At 45.2% G+C, this 18,630-nt stretch overlaps 1 protein-coding gene and 1 non-coding gene across 2 annotated transcripts in view; both read right to left on the bottom strand.

Moving 5' to 3' along the window:
- The window catches only part of Eftud2 (elongation factor Tu GTP binding domain containing 2), a 61,750-nt gene that overhangs the window by 9,663 nt on the left and 33,457 nt on the right, over positions 1 to 18,630 (bottom strand). Inside the window, exons 11-16 of the mRNA XM_045158512.1 lie at positions 18,297 to 18,421; positions 11,930 to 11,993; positions 11,226 to 11,316; positions 7,220 to 7,355; positions 2,571 to 2,698; positions 1,114 to 1,307 (exon numbers count right to left, since the gene is read on the bottom strand). Of these exons, the coding sequence (XP_045014447.1) occupies positions 1,114 to 1,307; positions 2,571 to 2,698; positions 7,220 to 7,355; positions 11,226 to 11,316; positions 11,930 to 11,993; positions 18,297 to 18,421 (738 nt within the window). The remainder of the gene's footprint in view (positions 1 to 1,113; positions 1,308 to 2,570; positions 2,699 to 7,219; positions 7,356 to 11,225; positions 11,317 to 11,929; positions 11,994 to 18,296; positions 18,422 to 18,630) is intronic.
- LOC123463685 lies at positions 4,321 to 4,427 on the bottom strand. Its single transcript, XR_006639076.1, has one exon. It is a non-coding gene; the product is annotated as a U6 spliceosomal RNA (small nuclear RNA).

Here is an 18,630-nt window from a genome sequence, read left to right as displayed (position 1 = left end):
AACAACATCCAGAGCAGATATGGAACTTAGGCAGCACTTTCATTCCATAAAAATGCACCAAGCACCTACTACATACCAGGCACAGGGCTAGAAACAAAGGCAAGCCAAGCAGATACAATCTAGCAGTGGAGGAATGTAATACACAATCATAAAAGCAACCTCCTGCTCAAGTACATATTGTAAGACACAGCAACACCGGGCGTGGTGGCACACGCCTTTAATCCCAGCACTGGGGAGGCAGAGGCAGGAGGACTGCCATGAGTTTGAGGCCACCCTGAGACTACATAGTGAATTCCAAGGTCAGCCTGGGCTAGAGTGAGACCCTACCTTGAAAAACTAAAACCAATGAAACCAAACAAAACCAAAACACCTTCAAGAAAGCGTATTTAAACACTGAACCACCTCCCCAGCCAAGAAACACTTTATTCTAAGTGGAGATTCATGGTAAAAAGTCACTGCCTGGGCTGGGGAAATAGCCAAGTCAGTAAAGTGCCATATACACATGACTATCTGAGTTTAACCCTCAGTATTCAATTAAAATGCCAGGCCTGGTGACATGCACCTGCACTCCCAGGGATGAAGAGGTAGAGACAGAAGGATCCCTACAGCTTGTCTGCCAGCCAGTATGGCCTAATTGGTGAGAGCCTGTCTCAGTGTTCTTGAGGAATGACACCTAAGGTTATCCTCTGGCCTCCACATGTGCAGATACCTGCATACACACATATATACATCCCCATCATCATCACGGAAGCCAATGCCCAAGGTATCAAATATAAGAGGATACCAAAGACAGAAGATACTTCAATGTGCTTAGCACTTTCATTTTCTTCCGCCTTCTAGAGAACAGGGAGGATTTGGAGGATGGAAAGGGGCCATTGATAAGGCACAGCAGCACAATAGGAACAGGACCACCTTGCCAACTGAGATGCCAAACTCTGAAATTGGATCATTAGCCCAGGGCCCAAGCTAAGTTTGATACAGCAGACAGTCATTTCATCCCATATGCACTAACTGGACCAGGCAGCTGCTGTATTTCTAAGGAGGATCATCCCTCCCAGGGCCTTGAGGAAGTCCCAGGACAGATATGTCTGGTCAAGATCTGGTTGGCAGTACCTGGCCACAGAGATCCAAAGGCGACCCACGGTGCATATCTGGGAGTCTTCCTCGTCCTCCAAGGTGTAGTTCTCTCCCAGTACCTTCACAGGTTGCCCAGCATGTATGGTGCCACTCAACACCCGGCCAAAGGCATGAAACTGAACTCCGTCATCTGTGCTGTACATCTTAGTAGTGTGGCACATCAGGGGACCCTAGAGAAGGGACAGAATATAGCTCCAACTATATTCATCTTGGGCAGCAATGATGTGAGCTATGAGGACAGAATCCAGATCTAAGAAAGATGTGGTGGACACAGGAGTCACAGGCACAGCAAAATCAAAACCAAGAACAAGCCAAAAGCTGGGTGTAGTAGTGCATGCCTTTAATCCCAGCACTCAAGAGGCTGATTGCTAAGAGTTCAAGGCCAGCCTGGGTTACAAAATCAGTTCCAGGTAAGCCTGGGCTACAGTAAGACCTTGTCTAAAAATAAATAAATAACCAACCAACCAGGTCATGGTGGCATTTGCCTATAATCCTAGCATACAAAATTGCTGAGGCAGGACTTCTGAGATTATGAGGTCAACCCTAGGTACAAACTGAGACTATGTGTCATAAAACACACACACACACACCACACACATAAATAAACAAAACAAAACCCAACAAAACAAGCACTGTCTGCTCCCAATGAATAAACTAGTTAACAAAAAAAAAAAAAAAAAAAAAAAAAAAGCCCCTTCCGTTGCAGGGGGGTGGGGACCAGCAGATTCAGGACTCCTACCACTGATAAAGATTATCACTCTGAATTTCCCATAAAGAGGGACCTCAATTCTCAAGCAGCTGTGTGCTCAGAAGAGAAAGAACAGCTGGGAAAGATGTTTATTTCTTTTTGGTGCCTGGGGATTGAACCTTGCGCCTCACCCATGCTAAGCACATGCTCTACCACTTAACTATACCCTAGGGCCTAGAAAGATGTTTTCAAACACCAGAACTGACAACATGAGCTGCCATTTGTTGAGTCTACCATTTGACAGGCACCACGTTAACCACAGCTTTATCCCTTCCTTCACCTTCTTCATTTTTCTAACAACCATTTACATGTTATCATCCTCATATTACAGACCAAGACCTTGAGACTCAGAGAGCATGATAAATGTTCCTAAAGCCGCGCCACTAGTTCTGGCAACATGGGCTGACTCTGCTCATAGGGAGGGGCAAGCAACAATGGCAAAGAAAGCCGGGTGTGATGGCGCACGCCTTTAATCCCAGCACTTGGGAGGCAGAGGTAGGAGGCTTGCCTTGAGTTCGAGGCTACCCTGAGACTCCATAGTGAATCCCAGGTCAGCCTGGCATAGATTGAGACCCTACCTCGAAAAACAAAGCAAAACAAAAAAATGGCAAAGGTGGCAAAACTCACACAAGGAGAAACCAGTATGCCCACACAGAAGCTGAGCCCAGGAGCAACATTCACTTACATCAGGGTCACAGTCACTCATGGCCTCGCCGAGGTCGGAGTCCACACCACCAGTGTAGGTATGCTCTATTTTGGGCTTGGCACCCACCTTTGGAGAAGGGATGTGTTGTACACACATGTCCACAAAGCCTGTGCAGGGAGAAGAGAAAGCCATTACTACACAGTCTTAGAGGGGAGAGTCAATTTCCTAGGAGGAGGATACAAAAAGAGTTGGATTCAGTGATATCAGCTCAAGAAGCTGGTCTTAGTTATATATAACTTCTTGAAATTCAACAGACAAGAGAGTGGCTGCAGGCAATCATACTTTTATTGAATATAAGCATTTACCGAGTACTTACCTTACATTGAGCTATATAAGCTTTACATCTATTTTTTTTTAAAAACACAGGGAGAGAAAATTGGTATGCCAGGGTCTCTCAGCCATTGCAATTGAACTCCAGGTGCATTGTGCATCTGGCTTATGTGGGATCTGAAGAGATCTGAGAGAGGCTTTGCAGGCAAGTGCCTTAACTGCTAAGCCAGCTCTCCAGCCTGCTTTTATTTATTTATTTTGAGGCAAGCCCAACAAACTGGCTTTTAAAAAAATATTTTATTTTCATTTATTTATTTGATAGAGAAGGGGGCTGTGGGAGAGAGAATGGGCACGCCAGGGCCTCCAGCCACTGCAAATGAACTCCAGATGCATACGCCTCCTTGTGCATCTGGCTAACGTGGGTCCTGGGGAACCGAATCTGGGTCCTTTGGCTTTGTAGGCAAACACCTTACCGCTATGCCATCCCTCTAGCCCACTGATAAAATTTTTTTTTAAATGGGAGAGTTGGCATGCCAGGGCATCCAGCCACTGCAATTGAAGTCCAGATGTGTGCTGCCTCCTTGAGTGCTTGCATCACTGTGTTTGGCTTACATGACATCTGGAGAGTCAAACATGAGTCCTTAGGCTTCATAGGTAAGTGCCTTAACCACTAAGTCATTTCTCCATCCCTGTTTTATTTACTTATTAATTATTTTTTTGAGAGAGAGTGGAAGAGGTAGAAAGAGAGCGAGTGAGCATGGGTATGCCAGGGCCTCTAGCCACTACAACAAACTCCAGATGCATGCATCACCTTGTGCATCTGGCTTTACATGGATGGGTACAGGGGAATCGAACCTAGGTCCTTTGGCTTTGCTGGCAAGTGCTTGAACCACTAACTCATCTCTTGGCTGTTGTTTTGAGATAGGATCTCATTGTGTGGCCCAGGCTGGCCTTGAACTCTTCATCTTCCTGCCTCAGCTTGTGCCACCACACCTGGCATCTTAGATTTACAGAGAACAATCCCCCAGTCTCCCCTTTCAGAAGCATTTATGGTTTTATTGAGTTATCTTTTCTTTTTATTTTAAAAATTTAATTTATTAGTTTTCTTTTCAGTAAATACAGGCAGTTTGGTACCATTATTTAGGCTCATCTGTGATCTACCCCCTCCCATTAGACCCTCCTTGTTAATGAAAATGGGTCGTGCATTGTGGAGTTAGCCCCCAGTTATTGGTATGATAAATGTCTCTGCAAATCATGACCCAACATGTGACTCTGACATTCTTTCCGCCCCCCCCTTCCGCAAAATTTCCCTGAGCCATGTTGGGTTCATTTTTGGTCTGCTTCAGTGCTGAGGTGTTGGGGGCCTCTGAGGCTCTGGCTCTCTGCTTTGGTAGGAGTTGATTTTTCTCTGCGTTGATCTCCTTCCCCTCTGTGCTGGTATCCGGTTCACAGGAAAACAAAAAATATGGAATGCTTCACGAATTTGCGTGTCATCCTTGCGCAGGGGCCATGCTAATCTTCTCTGTATCGTTCCAATTTTAGTATATGTGCTGCCGAAGCGAGCACTTGAGTTATCTTATTTACCTATTACAAAAGCCATCAGAACACTTGGATGCGTATTTTCATTGATTTACTCTGGTGTGGTGCTGCAGGGCCAACTCAGGCCTCATGCATGTGAAGCAAGAGCTCCACCACTGCGCCACACCCCTAGTCCCAGATGTGCCTGCCTTCCTCATTTTTTAATTTAGTTGCATGAAGACAGACAGGTGTGCCAGGGCCTCTTGCCATTCCAAACTCTAGAAACATGTGCCAACTTTGTGTAGGCGGCACTACGTGGGTACTGGGGAATCGAACCTGGGCCATCAGGCTTTGTTTTTTTTTTGTTGTTGTTGCTTTTTTGTTTTGTTTCCAATGTAGGGTCTTGCATTCTAAGCCTCTGCAAACATTGCCTTTAACAGCTTGCCTGTGAAGCCTAAGGACCCCAGTTCGAGACTCAATTCCCCAGTTCCCACGTAGGCCAGATGTACAAGGTGGTGCACACATCTGGAGTTCCTTTGTAGTGGCTGGAGGCCCTGGTGTACCCATTCTTCTCCCTCTTCTCTGTCGCTGTCAACAACAAAAAAATATATCTTTAAAAAATATTTATCTTTTGTTAAAATGATTTTATTTATTTGGGAGAGAGAGAAAGAAGCAGATAGAAAGAGAGAATGGTCCCACCAGAGCCTCTAGCCATTGTAAATAAACTCCAGATGCATGTGCCACCTTGTGCATCTGGCTTACATGGGCCCTAGGGATCAAATATGGGTCCTTAGGCTTTGTAGGCAAGAGCCTTAACCGATAAGTCATCCCTCCAGCACCCCCCCTTTTTAGAGGTAAGGTCTCACTCTAGGCCAGGCTGACCTGAAATTCACTATGTAGTCTCAAGGTGGCCTCAAATTCAAAGGTAATCCTCCTACCCCTGCCTCCCAAGTGCTGGGATTAAAGGCGTGTGCCACCACACTCGGCTTCCTCTTTTTATTTTGAGAGAGAAAGAGGCAGATATATACAGAATAGGCACACTAGGGACTCTAGCTGCTACAAACTCCCGATTCATGGGCCACCTTGAGCACTGGCTTATGTGGGTGCTAGGGCATTGAACCTGGGTCCTTTGGTCTTACACACAAGTGCCTTAACCACTAAACCATTTCTCTAGCCCCCGTGTCTACTTATTTGAGACAGTGAGAGAGAATGGGACATGCCAGGGCCTCTAGCCAGTGAAAACAAACTCCATATGCATGTAGCATCTTGTACATCTGGCTTATGTGGGTAGTGGTGAATCAAACCTGGCTCCTTGGGCTTCGTGGGCAAGTGTCTTAACTGCTAAGTAATCTCCTCAGCCTATCCATGTCTGTTTATTTTATTTATTTTGGTTTTTGAGGTAGGGTCTCACTCTAGCCCAGGCTGACCTGGAATTCAGTATGTAGTCTCAGGGTGGCCTCAAACTCAAGGTGATTCTCCTACCTCTGCCTCCCAAGTGCTGGGACTTAAGACATGTGCCACCATGCCCAGCAATTTTCATGTTTTAAAAAAATTATTTTATTTTTATTTATTTGAAAGTGAGGGGGGGGAGGGAGGGAGAGGGAGAGGGAGGGAGAAAGAGGCAGACAGAGAAAGAATGGGCATGCCAAGGCCTCCAGCCACTGCAAACAAACTCCAGACGTGTGCACCCCCTTGTGCATCTGGCTAATGTGGGTCCTGGGGAGTTAAGCCTTGAATCAGGTCCTCAGGCTTCACAGGCAAGTGCTTAACCACTAAGCCATCTCTCCAGGCCTATTTTCACTTATTTATTTGAGAGAGATAGAGATAAAGAGGTAGACACAGAGAGAGTATGACATGCCATGGCTCTAGCCACTGCAAATGAACTTCAGATGCATGTGCCACTTTGTGCTGGCTTATGTGGGTCCTGGAGAATTGAACCTGTGTCCTTTGGCTTTGTAGGCAAATACTTTAAACACTAAGCCATCTCTCCAGCTGACCATGTCTGCTTCTGATTGGAGTCCAGCGTCTCATATATGGCCAGTACAGAATAAGCTATTAAAATTACAAGGCTTAGAAGTACAGAAATCTAATTCCCAGACATACAGTGACAGATTACCAAGAGAGTACTGTGTCATCACCTTTCTGCTCTCCATTCATTCATTCATTTATTTATTTATGAGAAAGAGCAGAAAGAGAGAAAATGGGCATGCTAGGGCCTTCAGAAAGTGCAAATGAACCCCAGACGTATACACTACCTTGCATCTGGCTTATGTGGGTCCTAGAGAATGGAACCTGAGTCCTTTGGCTTTGCAGGCAAGCACCTTAACCACTAAGCCATCTCTACAACATCCCCCAACTATAAACATTTTTTAAAATTTATTTTTATTTATTTGAAAGTGACAGACAGAGAGAGAAAGAAAGAGGCAGACAGAGAGAGAATGGGCGCACCAGGGCCTCTAGCCACTGCAAACGAACTCCAGATGCATGTGCCACCTTGTGCATCTGACTTACGTGGGTCATAGGGAATAGAGCCTCGAACCGGGGTCCTTAGGCTTCACAGGCAAGAGCTTAACTGCTAAGCCATCTCTCCAGCCCTCCCCACCTTTTTTTTTTTTTGTGTGCGTGTGGTTTCCAGAGTGTTTATTCATGGGTGTCCACCAGTTCTCCCATGTGCATCCCCACCTTTTTTAAAAGATAAATTTCATGTAGCCCAGGCTAGCTTTCAATTTGCTATGTTGCCAAGAAGAACCCTGAACTTCTGATCTTCCTGCCTCCACCTGCCAAATGCTGGGATCACATTCAGCTGAGGCTGATGTTAAAGGACTCGAGGTCTTTATTACCTGTGAACTCGCCAAAGAACTTTTTGCAGACCAGCCGGAGCAGGGGGCGGATGTTCAGCTTTAGTTCCTCCTTGGTCAGGTGGATACCAAGCTCATCCAAGGTCCTTGGGAGGCTGGTGTCCACATCCCCCACAACCTGTGAGCACATAAGACACCAGGTTAGTGCAGTGAGAGCCCTACAGCGGTGCTGAGAGAGGCAAAGGGGGAGGTCAAAGAGAAATCTGGGGAGCAATCTGTTACAGAGGCGCTCTTGGAAAGAACAGTTTGGTTTGGGGGAGTACAGGATAACTACCCTTCAAATCAAACATGGGCAAAGCTGACTTGGTTAAATTTCCATCTGTGACTAAACCAAGCATTCAGTTTGGAAAGGTGTCGGTACTGCCCCCTGGTGTCTGGAGAGCAGCATCATGCCTACTCAGGAAATCCCCTCACCCCCCTTGAAGACTGCTCCAACTGAGATCCCTGCCCTGGAAGGAACCAAAAAAGGCCACCTAGCAGTCCATCCTGTCAGTAAACAGTCAAGGTAAATCATCCTCAGCAGACTCAAGGCCTTCATGGAGGCAGAATCTATAAATTTACTTTATTAATCCATTCTAGTCTGACACAAGATACTAAGTGTCTTCTAGCAATGATAAATTTTAATCACTGTTTTTGTCTTGTTGCTATGTTTTGCTCTTTTCTGGGTTGAAATGGCCACACACATTGTATGTTCTTGAGTATATGAGTGTGTCTACTGGGTAGGTGTTTATAAAACACCTGCTTATTTTATTACTGTTTTGGACAAAAGTTCATATGAAAATTCCTGTATGGCCCAGTATGCTGACACATGCCTTTTAGCACTTAGGAGTCAGAGGCAGGAGGAACACCATGAGTTTGAGGACAGCCTGGGCTACAAATTGAGTTCCAGGTCAGCTACAGTGAGACTCTGCTTTAAAAAGAAAGAAAAGCCAGGCATGGTGATACACGCCTTTAATGCCAGCTCTTGGGAGGCAGAAGGTAGGAGGATTGCCCTGAGTTTGAGGCCACCCTGAGACTACATTGTGAATTCTATATAACTCAAAGAAAAAAAATCCTATATTGTAACTTTTTTTATTTGAGAGAGACAGCGAGAAAGCGGAGCCATCAATGTCATACCCCCGTCCCCCTGTTTTTTTTTTTTGTTTGTTTTAAGGTATAGTCTCACTCTAGCCCAGATTGACCTATATATAGTCACTATATAGTCTCAGGGTGGCCTCAAACTCATGGTGATCCTCCAACCTCTGCCTCCTGAGTGCTGGGATTAAAGGTGTGCACCACCACGCCCAGCTTGTTTTGTTTTGAAATAGGGTCTCACTCTATTCTTGGCTGGCCTTGAACTCACTGTAGCTCAGGCTGGTTTCAAAATCATGGACATGAGGCTTGAGAGATGGCTTAGTGGTTAAGGCACACACCTGAGAAGCTTAAGGACCCAGGTTCGATCCTCCAAGTCCCAAGTCAGCAAGATGCACATAGTGGCGCATGTATCTGAAGTTTGTTTGCAGTGGCTAGAGGTCCTGGCGCACCCATTCTCTCTCTCCTTCTCCATGTCTCTAATAAATAAATAAATAAACATAAATCCTAAAATAAAGTGTTGAAACAAAATCATGGAGCTCTTCCTACCTCAGCTTCCTAAGGGCTAGAATTAAACATGTACACCACCATGTTTGTCTAGACTGTCATTCTTTTTTTGAAGTAATTTTTTAAAAATATTTTTTTTATTTATTTGAGAGAGAGAGGGGGAAAGGCAGATAGAGGGAAATAAAGAATGGGCACACCAGGGCCTCTAGACACTGCAAATGAGCTCCAAATGCACATATCCCCTTGTGTACCTGGCTTACGTGGGTCCTGGGGAATCGAACCAGGGTCCTTAGGGCTTCAGCAGGCAAACACCTTAACTGCTAAGCCAGTTCCTCATCCCCTGAAGTAATTTTATTATTTATTTGAGAGAGGCAGATAGAAAAAATGGGTGTGCCAGGGACTGTAGCCACTGAAAATTCCAGACACAAGTGCCACCTTATGCATCTGGCTTATGTGCCTCCTGGGTAATCGAACCCTTATTTCTAGTTTTTTTTATTTGTTTATTTTTATGCAGTTACAGAAAACGCTATAAAAAACATCTTTTTTTCTTCTTCTTTGAGCCAGAATTTCAATCCTTGAACTAACAGAGATCCTCCAATCTCAGCCTCCTAATTGCTAGGATTAAAGGTGTGAGGCAAGGCGGGTGTGGTGGTCCATGCCGTTAATCCTAGCACTCAGGAGGCAGAGGGAGGAGGATCGCCATGAGTCTGAGGCCATCCCGAGACTACACAGTGAATTCCGGGTCAGCCTGAGTTAGAGTGAGACCCTGCCATAAAAAAACCCCAAAAGGTGTGAGGTACTACACCTGGCTTAAATTTTTCTCTTTTTTGAAGTAGGGGTTCGCTTTAGCCCAGAATTCACTGTGTAGTCTCAAAGTGGCCAGGAACTCATGGCAATCCTCCTCCCTCTGCCTCCTCTGCTGGGATTACAGGCAATGCACCACCACACCGAGCTCCAATAGGTTTTTTTAAAGATTTTTTTTTTTACTTTATTTTTATTTAATTATTTGAGAAAGAGGCAGAGAGAGGAAGAGAATGGGTGCACCTGGGCCGCTAGCCACTGTAAACGAACATGCGCCCCCTTCTGCATCTTGCTCACGTGGGTCCTGGGGTATTGAACCGAGGTTCTTTGGCTTTGCAGGCAAACGCCTTAACTGCTAAGCCATCTCTTCAGCCCCTCCAAAAGGTTTTTAATGAACCTAGAGAGATGGCTCAGCAGGTTAACAGTGTTTGCCTCTTAAGCATGAAGGCCTGAGATTGCCAGCACCCAAATGAAAGCTAAGCATGGCCATGCATGCCTGTAACCTCAGTCCTATATAGGGTAGTGTTGGGAGGGGGGAGAGTAAAAAAAATACACTGGGGGATGGGAGAGATGGGCTGGCAGTTAAGGCGCTTGCCTGCAAAGCCCAATGACCCATGTTCTACTCTCCAGGTCCCAGGTAGGCCAGACAGTGAGCCAAGTGCAAGTCACACATGCCCACTAGTTATTGCAAGCTTCTGGAGCGCAACTGCAGTGCACTCTGGGTGTGATGGCATACGCCTTTAATCCCAGCACTTGGTTGGCAGAGGTAGGAGGATCACCATGAGTTTGAGGTCACCCTGAAACTACACAGTGATTTCCTGGTCAGCTTGGAGTGAAACCCTACCTCAAACAACAACAAAATAAATCACTGAGGCCTGACAGTACCTACAAAAGACCATCATAAGGAGAAAAATATCAGGCATGACATCAAAATAAAAAAGACTGATTGAGAGGGGGAGGGGTATGATAGAGTGGAGTTTCAAAGGGGAAGGGAGGAGGGAAGGAATTACCATGGGATATTGTTTACAATCATGGAAGTTGTAAAAAAAAAAAAAAAAATCAAGCCAGGAGTGGTGGCGCACATCTTTAATCCAAGCACCCACTTGGGAGGCAGAGGTAGGAGGATTGCAGTGAGTTTGAGGCCACCCTGAGACTACATAGTTAATTCCAGGTCAGCCTGGACCAGAGTGAGACCCTACCTCGAAAACAAAACAAAACAAAAAAAAATCACTGGGGCTTGTAGACTGGAAAAAAAAAAAAAAAAGCATCTCTGGGGTTGAGGAAAAACCGTTTCAATAAAGATAACACAGGAGGACACTAGATGCTTTCCCCTGTCCTCCCTGGAGACATCTGTGTGCACAGGTATGCACACCTGCACACATGAAAATGCCACACACAAATCACATCACATACCATACCAAACACACACACACACACACACACACACACACACACACACACACACGACCAAAACAAAACAAAAAATTATGTCCAGTATGGCTTCATCTGAATAAAACAGCTGCAGGTTTAGTGCAGAGGGGAGTGAGAGTTGACCAGTTTTTCTACTTTGTGCTTAGAAAAGCAGGTCTGAGCCAAGTCTGACACTTACCTGAGCAAGGATCTTATAAAGAGGCTCTAAGATAAACTCCACGAAACTCCTCTGGGAGCTGCTGGTTGGGGCCTTTTTGGTGAACTTTCGCCTAAAGAGAGTAAGTACAGTTCTGAGTGACCCAGGAGGGAGAAGGCAGTGTGAGTTGATACCAAGAAGCCAAGAATCAGTTTCCAACAGATTCCTGGCAGGAAACATGTTATAACCCTCTTGCATGCCTGAGCCAGTCTCAGGAAAACAGTGTCTCCTCTGATTAGAGGTCATGATGCTAACTACTCAGGGGAAGAAAGACAGCAATTCATGGGTAAGACAAGAGCAAGGTTTTTTTGTTTTGTTTTGTTTTTGAGGTAGGGTCTCACTCTAGCTCAGGCTGACTTGGAATTTACCATCTCAAGATGGCCTAACTCATGGCAATCCTCCTACCTCTGCCTCCCAAGTGCTGAGATTAAAGGTGTGTGCCCAGCAAGAACAAGGTTTTAATCTCAGGAATTCTTCTTTTTTTTTTTTTTTTTTAATCTGACAATGAGAAGGAGGGCGGGCTTTATAGGGGTACTGGGGAACTGAATGCAGGTCTCTGACATTACAAACAGGTGCCTTTAACTGCTGAGCCATCTCTCCAGCCCAACTTCAGGAACACTTTTATCTGTTGTTGCCTAATAGGAAAATATATAACCAATTTAGAGTCAAGCCCCATATCTACTTACGTCTTAGGGTTGAAGTAAATGTCACCCCAGAGTCTTTTGGCAAATTCCTGGTAATTAATGTCACCTACAGAAGAGAAGTCACATGATTTTAATTTGCTTAGGACAGGACTGTTTGAAATTTCAAGGTGCTACAAGTGGTCTATAAGTGAAGAGTTCTAGCACTTTACAGGTACTTCCTTCTAAGCAGGCGGAGACAGCAACACGGAGGTACAGAGGACAGCAGGATAACTCAAAGTAGATACAGGCCATGACAACACAAGCTGCTCCCAGGATATTTCTACCTGGATGCCAGGACGTTCCTTCTCACCTGAGATGACATCAAGGAAATGCATCCCCTCTTCCCTAAAGCCACATTTCCCCTCCACACTTCTCTCTCTACCTTTCACACAAGTTCCACATCCCTTTTCTCCCTCACTATTAATAATCAAATTCTCCTTAGTTCCTGCTTTGTCATCAAAACTTCCCTTCCTCTATGAACTGTTACACTTAACAAAAAATTTGTTAATTTTGTGTGTGAGTGTATGTGTGTGTCTGTACACACACAAGTATGTGTTTGGGAAGAGTGAGGGGATGTGTGTGTGCCATGGCATGTACGTGGAGGTCAAGACAATTTTTCACTTCATTTGAGTCATGGTTTCTTTCGATTACACTATGTTGGGCTTACCTTGACCTTCTGAAAAATTCTCCTGTATTCTCCAATCTTGCTGCCAGAGTGCTGTTATTACAGAAATCTAATATGGCTTCCAGTTTTTTACATGGTGTCTGAGGATTGAACTTGTAGCCCAGGCAGGCCTCAAACTCATGGTGACCTTCCTATCTCTGCCTCCTGAGTACTGGGACAAAGGTGTGTGCCACCATGCCTGGCATACATAGTTTGTAAATAGGTTGGAGCAGTTTGGGAAGATAGCTCAGTTGGTAAAAGTATTTTGCCTCGCAAACGTGAGAACCTGAGTTTGATCCCCAGTATACATGTGAAAATGTCAGGTGTAGTGGCACATGCCCCTAATCCCAGGACTATGTACACAGAAGGATCCCTGGGTAATCCAGTGTAGCCTAATTGGTGAGCTCAAGGCCGTCTCAGAGGTGGACAATATAATTCTCTCTTTTTCATTTGCTGGGATTAAAGGCATACACCACCACGCCCGGCTCTGATGGACGATATTCTTGAGGATGACATCTGATATTGTCCTCTGGCTTCCACTTATGTATGTGCAAACACACATTCTGTATATGTACATACACATAAAAAACAATGGGCTGGGCTAGGCATGGTGGTACATGCCTTTACACCCAGCTCTTGGGAGGCTGAGATAGGAGGATCACTGTGAGTTCAAGTCTAGCCTGAGGCTACATAGTGAATTCCAGGTCAGCTGGGCTAGAGTGAGGCCCTACCTTGAAAATCAAAATAAAACAAAATCAAAACAAACAAACAAACAAACAAAAAACAGGGCTGATGGGATGCCTTAGTGGTTAAGGTGCTAGCCTACAAAGCCAAAGGACCCAGGTTAGATTCTCTAGAACCCACGTAAGGCAGACACACAAGGGGATGCATGATTCTGGAGTTCATTTGCAGTGGCTGAAGGCCCTGGCATGCCCATATTCATTCATTCTCTCTCTCTTTCTCCCCCTTATCTATACGTGTGTAAGTGTGTGTGTATTATCTATATGTTTTTTCTTTCTCTCAAATAAGTAAAATAAATAAATAAATTTTAAACATAAAACAAAAAATTAAAAGAGAAAAACATGATAAAAGAATGGGCTGATGGTGTCACTTAGTAGTAGAATATTTTTTTTTGCCCCTGTAATCATTCCTGGGCACAGCAAAAAAAAAAAAACAAAAAACACAAGACCAATGTTGGAGAGATGGCTTAGCATTAAACGCTTGCCTGTGAAGCCTGAGGACCCCAGTTCATGGCTCAATTCCCCAGTGCCCACATAAACCAGATGCACAAGGTGGCACATGCATCTGGAGTTCGTGTGCAGCGGCTGGAGGTCCTGATGCGCCCATTCTCTCTCCCTCCCTCCCTCCCTTTCTCTCTCTCTGCCTCTTTCTCTCTTTGTCTGTCGCTCTCAAATAAATAAAAAGACCAATAAAGGCTCAAAAGATGGCTTAGCACTTAAGATGATTGTCTGCAAAGCCTAAGGACCCAGGTTCAACTCCTCAGGACCCACATAAGCCAGATGCACAAAGCAGCACATGTGTCTGGAGTTTTCTGTAGTTGCTAGAGGTCCTGACATGCCCATTCTATCTGCCTCCCCCCATAAATAAATTAAAAAAAAAAAAGAATTAAGGGAGGGACCACCACCACCTTGTGGCCAGCAGTTGTCTTGTGTAGATCTTTGCTGGCTACTCTGTTGTGTCCCAGCATCACAGACACACCCTTGTGGGACACACATGGTCTCCTGGGTGGTACTGGAGATGGCAGAAGCTTTCAGAGGTGAGGTTAGTGGACATCCCTTCTGTTACCACATGACCCTCAAAGGAGAATGTGGGACTGAGGTCTCCTCTTCAGTTTCTGTGGTCCCTGGCTTGTGATGTAAGAGGTTTAGAGACACACTCCACCATGATGTGTGGTGTGCGGCATCACCGCAGGTCTAATGTAATGACCCAACCAACCATGGGCTATGACTCCTAAACAGTGAGCCCAAGTCACCATTTTCTTTTTTACATTGATTTTATTGGGTATTTTTGTATAATAATGGAAATCTGGCTAACACACTGTGTGTGTGTGGAGAAAATCTATCTTTCAATTTTGCTGTGAACCCAAAATTGCTCTAAAAATAGTCTTGGCGTGGGGAGATAGGTCAGTGTTTAAAAGCCCTTGCTTGCAAAGCATGATAGTCAGATACAATTCCTCAGCACCCACATAAAACCAGATGTAAAAAGGGGCGCCTGTGACTGGAGTTTGTTTGCAGTGGTAGGGATCCTAGGGTACCTATTCTCTCTCTCTCCTTGTAAATGAATAAATAATTTTAAAAATTAGGGTCTTTGGAAAGTATAGGAAAATAAATGGTCCATACAAAATGAAAAAAAAATAACTAAAAAGGATCAACAAGGGGCTGAAGAAATGGCTCAGTGGTTAAGGCACTTGCCTGAGAAACCTAAGGACCAAGGTTTGATTCCCCAGTACCCACGTAAGCCAGATGCACAAGGGGGCACATGCATCTGGATGTTTGCAGTGGCTGGAGGCCCTGGCATGCCCACTCTCTTCTACTTCTCTCTATATATTTGCAAATAAATAAAAATACACACACACACACACACATAAATAAATAAAATGAGGGCTCAGCAGTTAAGGAGCTTACCTCCAAAACCTAACCACCCTAGTCTGATTTGAGAAAGAGAAAGAGGCAGAGGGAGAGAAACAGAGACAGAGAAAGAACAGGTACACAAGAACCTCTACCATTGCAAATGAACTCCTGATGTGTGCGCCACCCTTTGGCTTTGTAGGCAAGTGCTTTAATCACCAAGCAATTTCTCTAGCCCCAAACGACCCTAGTTCTGTTCTCCAATACCCATGTAAAGCTAGGTATACAAAGTGGTACATGTGTCTAGAGTTCATTTGTGGTGGTAACACACCCACATCCATTCATTCATTTATTCATTCTCTCTCTCTCAGCTTGAAAAAAAAAAAAAAAAGCACACCTTTAATCCCAGCACTGGGGAGGCAGAGGTAGGAGGATTGTTGTGGGTTCAAGGCCACCACCCTGAGACTACACAGTGAATTCCAGGTCATCCTGGGCTAGAGCAAGACCCTACCTCGAAAAACCAAAAAAGAGCTAAGAGTGATGATGCACACCTTTAATTCCAGTACTCAGAAGGCTGAGGTAGGAAGATCAATATGTGTGCAAGGCCAGGCTGAAACCACTTAGTGAATTCCAGGTCAGCCTGGGCTAGAGCAAAAAACAAAATAAACAAACAAATAAAAACATTAAAGGTACCACTGAGACAAGACATGAGAGAACAGCTATGTTGAGGCATTCCTGTCTGTCTGTGGTGAGACCTCTCAGCAGGCCTGTATCCTTAGCTCTGCAGTGGGTAATGACTCTCCTCTAAGGAATTCCTGCATCCCTCAAGAGAGTCTCTTTATGTAGCTCCCACTGGAATAAGAGTTCGTCAATGAGGCAGAAATGGAAGCCAGGGAGGCCTGTGGGCACGGAAAGTGGTTTCAGGGATCTGGTCTCAAGGCCCTAGGAATCCATAAAATCACTCACAGGGCCTGCCAGCAGAGGGTTGTAAATGCTGACTGAGTCCAATGTGAGTTCTCAATGAGGCCTATCACATTTACGTGTGCCTAGAGATAGTTGAAAGATAGCTAGAAGCACTACTAGTGAATCCATCTTTGTGGAGAACTGAAAGTTACTTTGTGGGCATGGGTCATTCCTTTTATAAATTCTGGCTCACTCTAAGATTAATTTTTTTGTATTTAATTTTATGTTTATTTATTTATTTAAGAGTGACACAGAGAGAGAGAGACAGGTAGAGAGAAAATGGGCGTGCCAGGGCCTGCAGCCACTGCAAATGAACTCCAGATACACACGACCCCTTGTGCATCTGGCTAACGTGGGTCCTGGGGAATCAAGTCTCAAACTGGGGTCCTTAGGCTTCACAGGCAAGTACTTAACCACTAAGCCATCTCTCCAGCCCTGTATTTAATTTTTTATGTGTCAGACGTTTTTCTAGGTAGGGTCTCACTCTAGCCCAGGCTGACCTGGAATTCACTAGTAGTCTCAGGGTGACCTCGAACGCATGGCAATCCTACCTCTGCCTTCCAAGTGCTGGGATTGAAGACGTGAGCCACCATGCCCAGCTTATATTTTATTTTAATTAATTTTTTGTTTTTCAAGGTAGTGTCTCACTCTAGCCCAGAATGTCCTTTGAAATTCACTATGGAGTCTTAGGGTGGCCTTGTACTCACTGCAATCCTCCTACCTCTGCTTCCCGAGTGCTGGGATTAAAGGCATGTGCTACCATGCCAGGCTGTTATTTATTTGAAAGAGGCAGGGAGAGATAGAATAGGTGTGCCAGGGCCTCCAGCTGCTGCAAACAAACTCCAAACACATGTGCCCTCTTGTGCATCTGGCTTATGTGGGTCCTGGGGAATTAAACCTGGGTCCTTTGCCTTTGCAGGCAAATGCCGTCTTCAGCCAACTCAAGGAGTTTTTTGGTTTGTTTTTTCCGAGGTAGGATCTTACTCTGGCCCAGGCTGACCCAGAATTCACTATGTAGTCTCAGGGTGGCCTTGAACTCATGGCAATCCTCCTACCTCTGCATTACAAGTGCCAGTATTAATGGTGTGCACCACCATACCTGGCTTTAATATACACACACACACATTTTTGCTTTTCTTTTCTTTTTTTTAATTTTTTTTTTGTTCATTTTTTATTTATTTGAGAGCGACAGACATAGAAAGATAGATAGATAGAGGGGGAGAGAGAGAATGGGCGCGCCAGGGCTTCCAGCCACTGCAAATGAACTCCAGACGCGTGCGCCCCCTTGTGCATCTGGCTAACGTGGGACCTGGGGAACCGAGCCTTGAACCAGGGTCCTTAGGCTTCACAGGCAAGGGCTTAACCGCTAAGCCCTCTCTCCAGCCCACATTTTTGCTTTTTAAGGACACACAACACACACACACTTTTGCTTTTCAAGGCAGGGTGTCTCAATCTAGCCCAGGTTGACCTAGAACTCACTCTGTAGTCCCAGCTGGCCTTGAATTCACAGTGATCCTCCTACCTCAGCCTTCTAAGTGTGAGCCACTATGGAGTTTAAAATGTATATATTTATTTATATGCATGTGTGGGTAGTGTGTATGTGTGTTTAGGCACACTGCAAGCAAACACCAGATGTTTGTGCCATTTTTTGCATCTGACTCACCTGGGTAGCTGGAGAACTGAACCCAGATTGGCAGGCTTTGCAAGCAAGTGCCTGTAGCTGCTGAGCCATCTTCCCAGCCCCAGGATTTTTTTTTTTTTTTTTTTTTTGGTTTTTCGAGGTAGGGTCTTACTCTTGCTCAGGCTGGCCTGGAATTCACTATTTGGTCTCAGGGTGGCCTTGAACTCTCAGAGATCCTCCTACCTCTGTCTCCCAAGTGCTAGGATTAACGGTGTGTGCCACCATGTCTGGTAGGATTTTTTAAAATTTATTTCTAAGATTAGCTCCTTCCTAGTCACCTTAGAAAAACAGTTTAGAAACTACTCAGCCTGAAGAGTTTGGAGGCCAAAAGGAGCCTCAAACATAACAACAGGTGATGCAATGCTTCCCCTCCAGCAGGGGGCTATGACACAAAACCAATTTCTGAGCCATTCAGCAGGAAAGGATACAGGATTTTGGGGAAGCTGGCGAGACAGAGTGCCAGCCAGAGCTTACCAAAGGTGTCAGCATAGATCTTGGCAAAGGAGCCCAGTGTGAAGCAGATGCTGTACTGGGAACTGGAGAAGCAGACGTTGCCCAGGAGCGGGGAGAGGATCAGGTTCTCATCAGTGGAATACATGCTGAAACAGAGACGACGGTAAGCCACTGCCAGGCTGTGCAGTAGCCCTGATGCCAGTCTGTGCAGCACCCTGACACACTTCCAAGAGAGAAGGGCAGGAACTCCCTGTCACTGCTCCTCTCCTGCCTCAGGAAGGGCTTGCATAAGAGTCTCAGATCTGCCAACAGCCTGGTCCAAGAAAGTGACATGATGGAGTTGTTCCTTAACACT

This window comes from Jaculus jaculus, chromosome 9 (genome assembly GCF_020740685.1).
Source record: "Jaculus jaculus isolate mJacJac1 chromosome 9, mJacJac1.mat.Y.cur, whole genome shotgun sequence".
Classification (NCBI taxonomy): domain Eukaryota; kingdom Metazoa; phylum Chordata; class Mammalia; order Rodentia; family Dipodidae; genus Jaculus; species Jaculus jaculus.
Note: the sequence above shows the minus strand (reverse complement) of the source record. Positions and strands in the feature narration are given on the sequence as shown.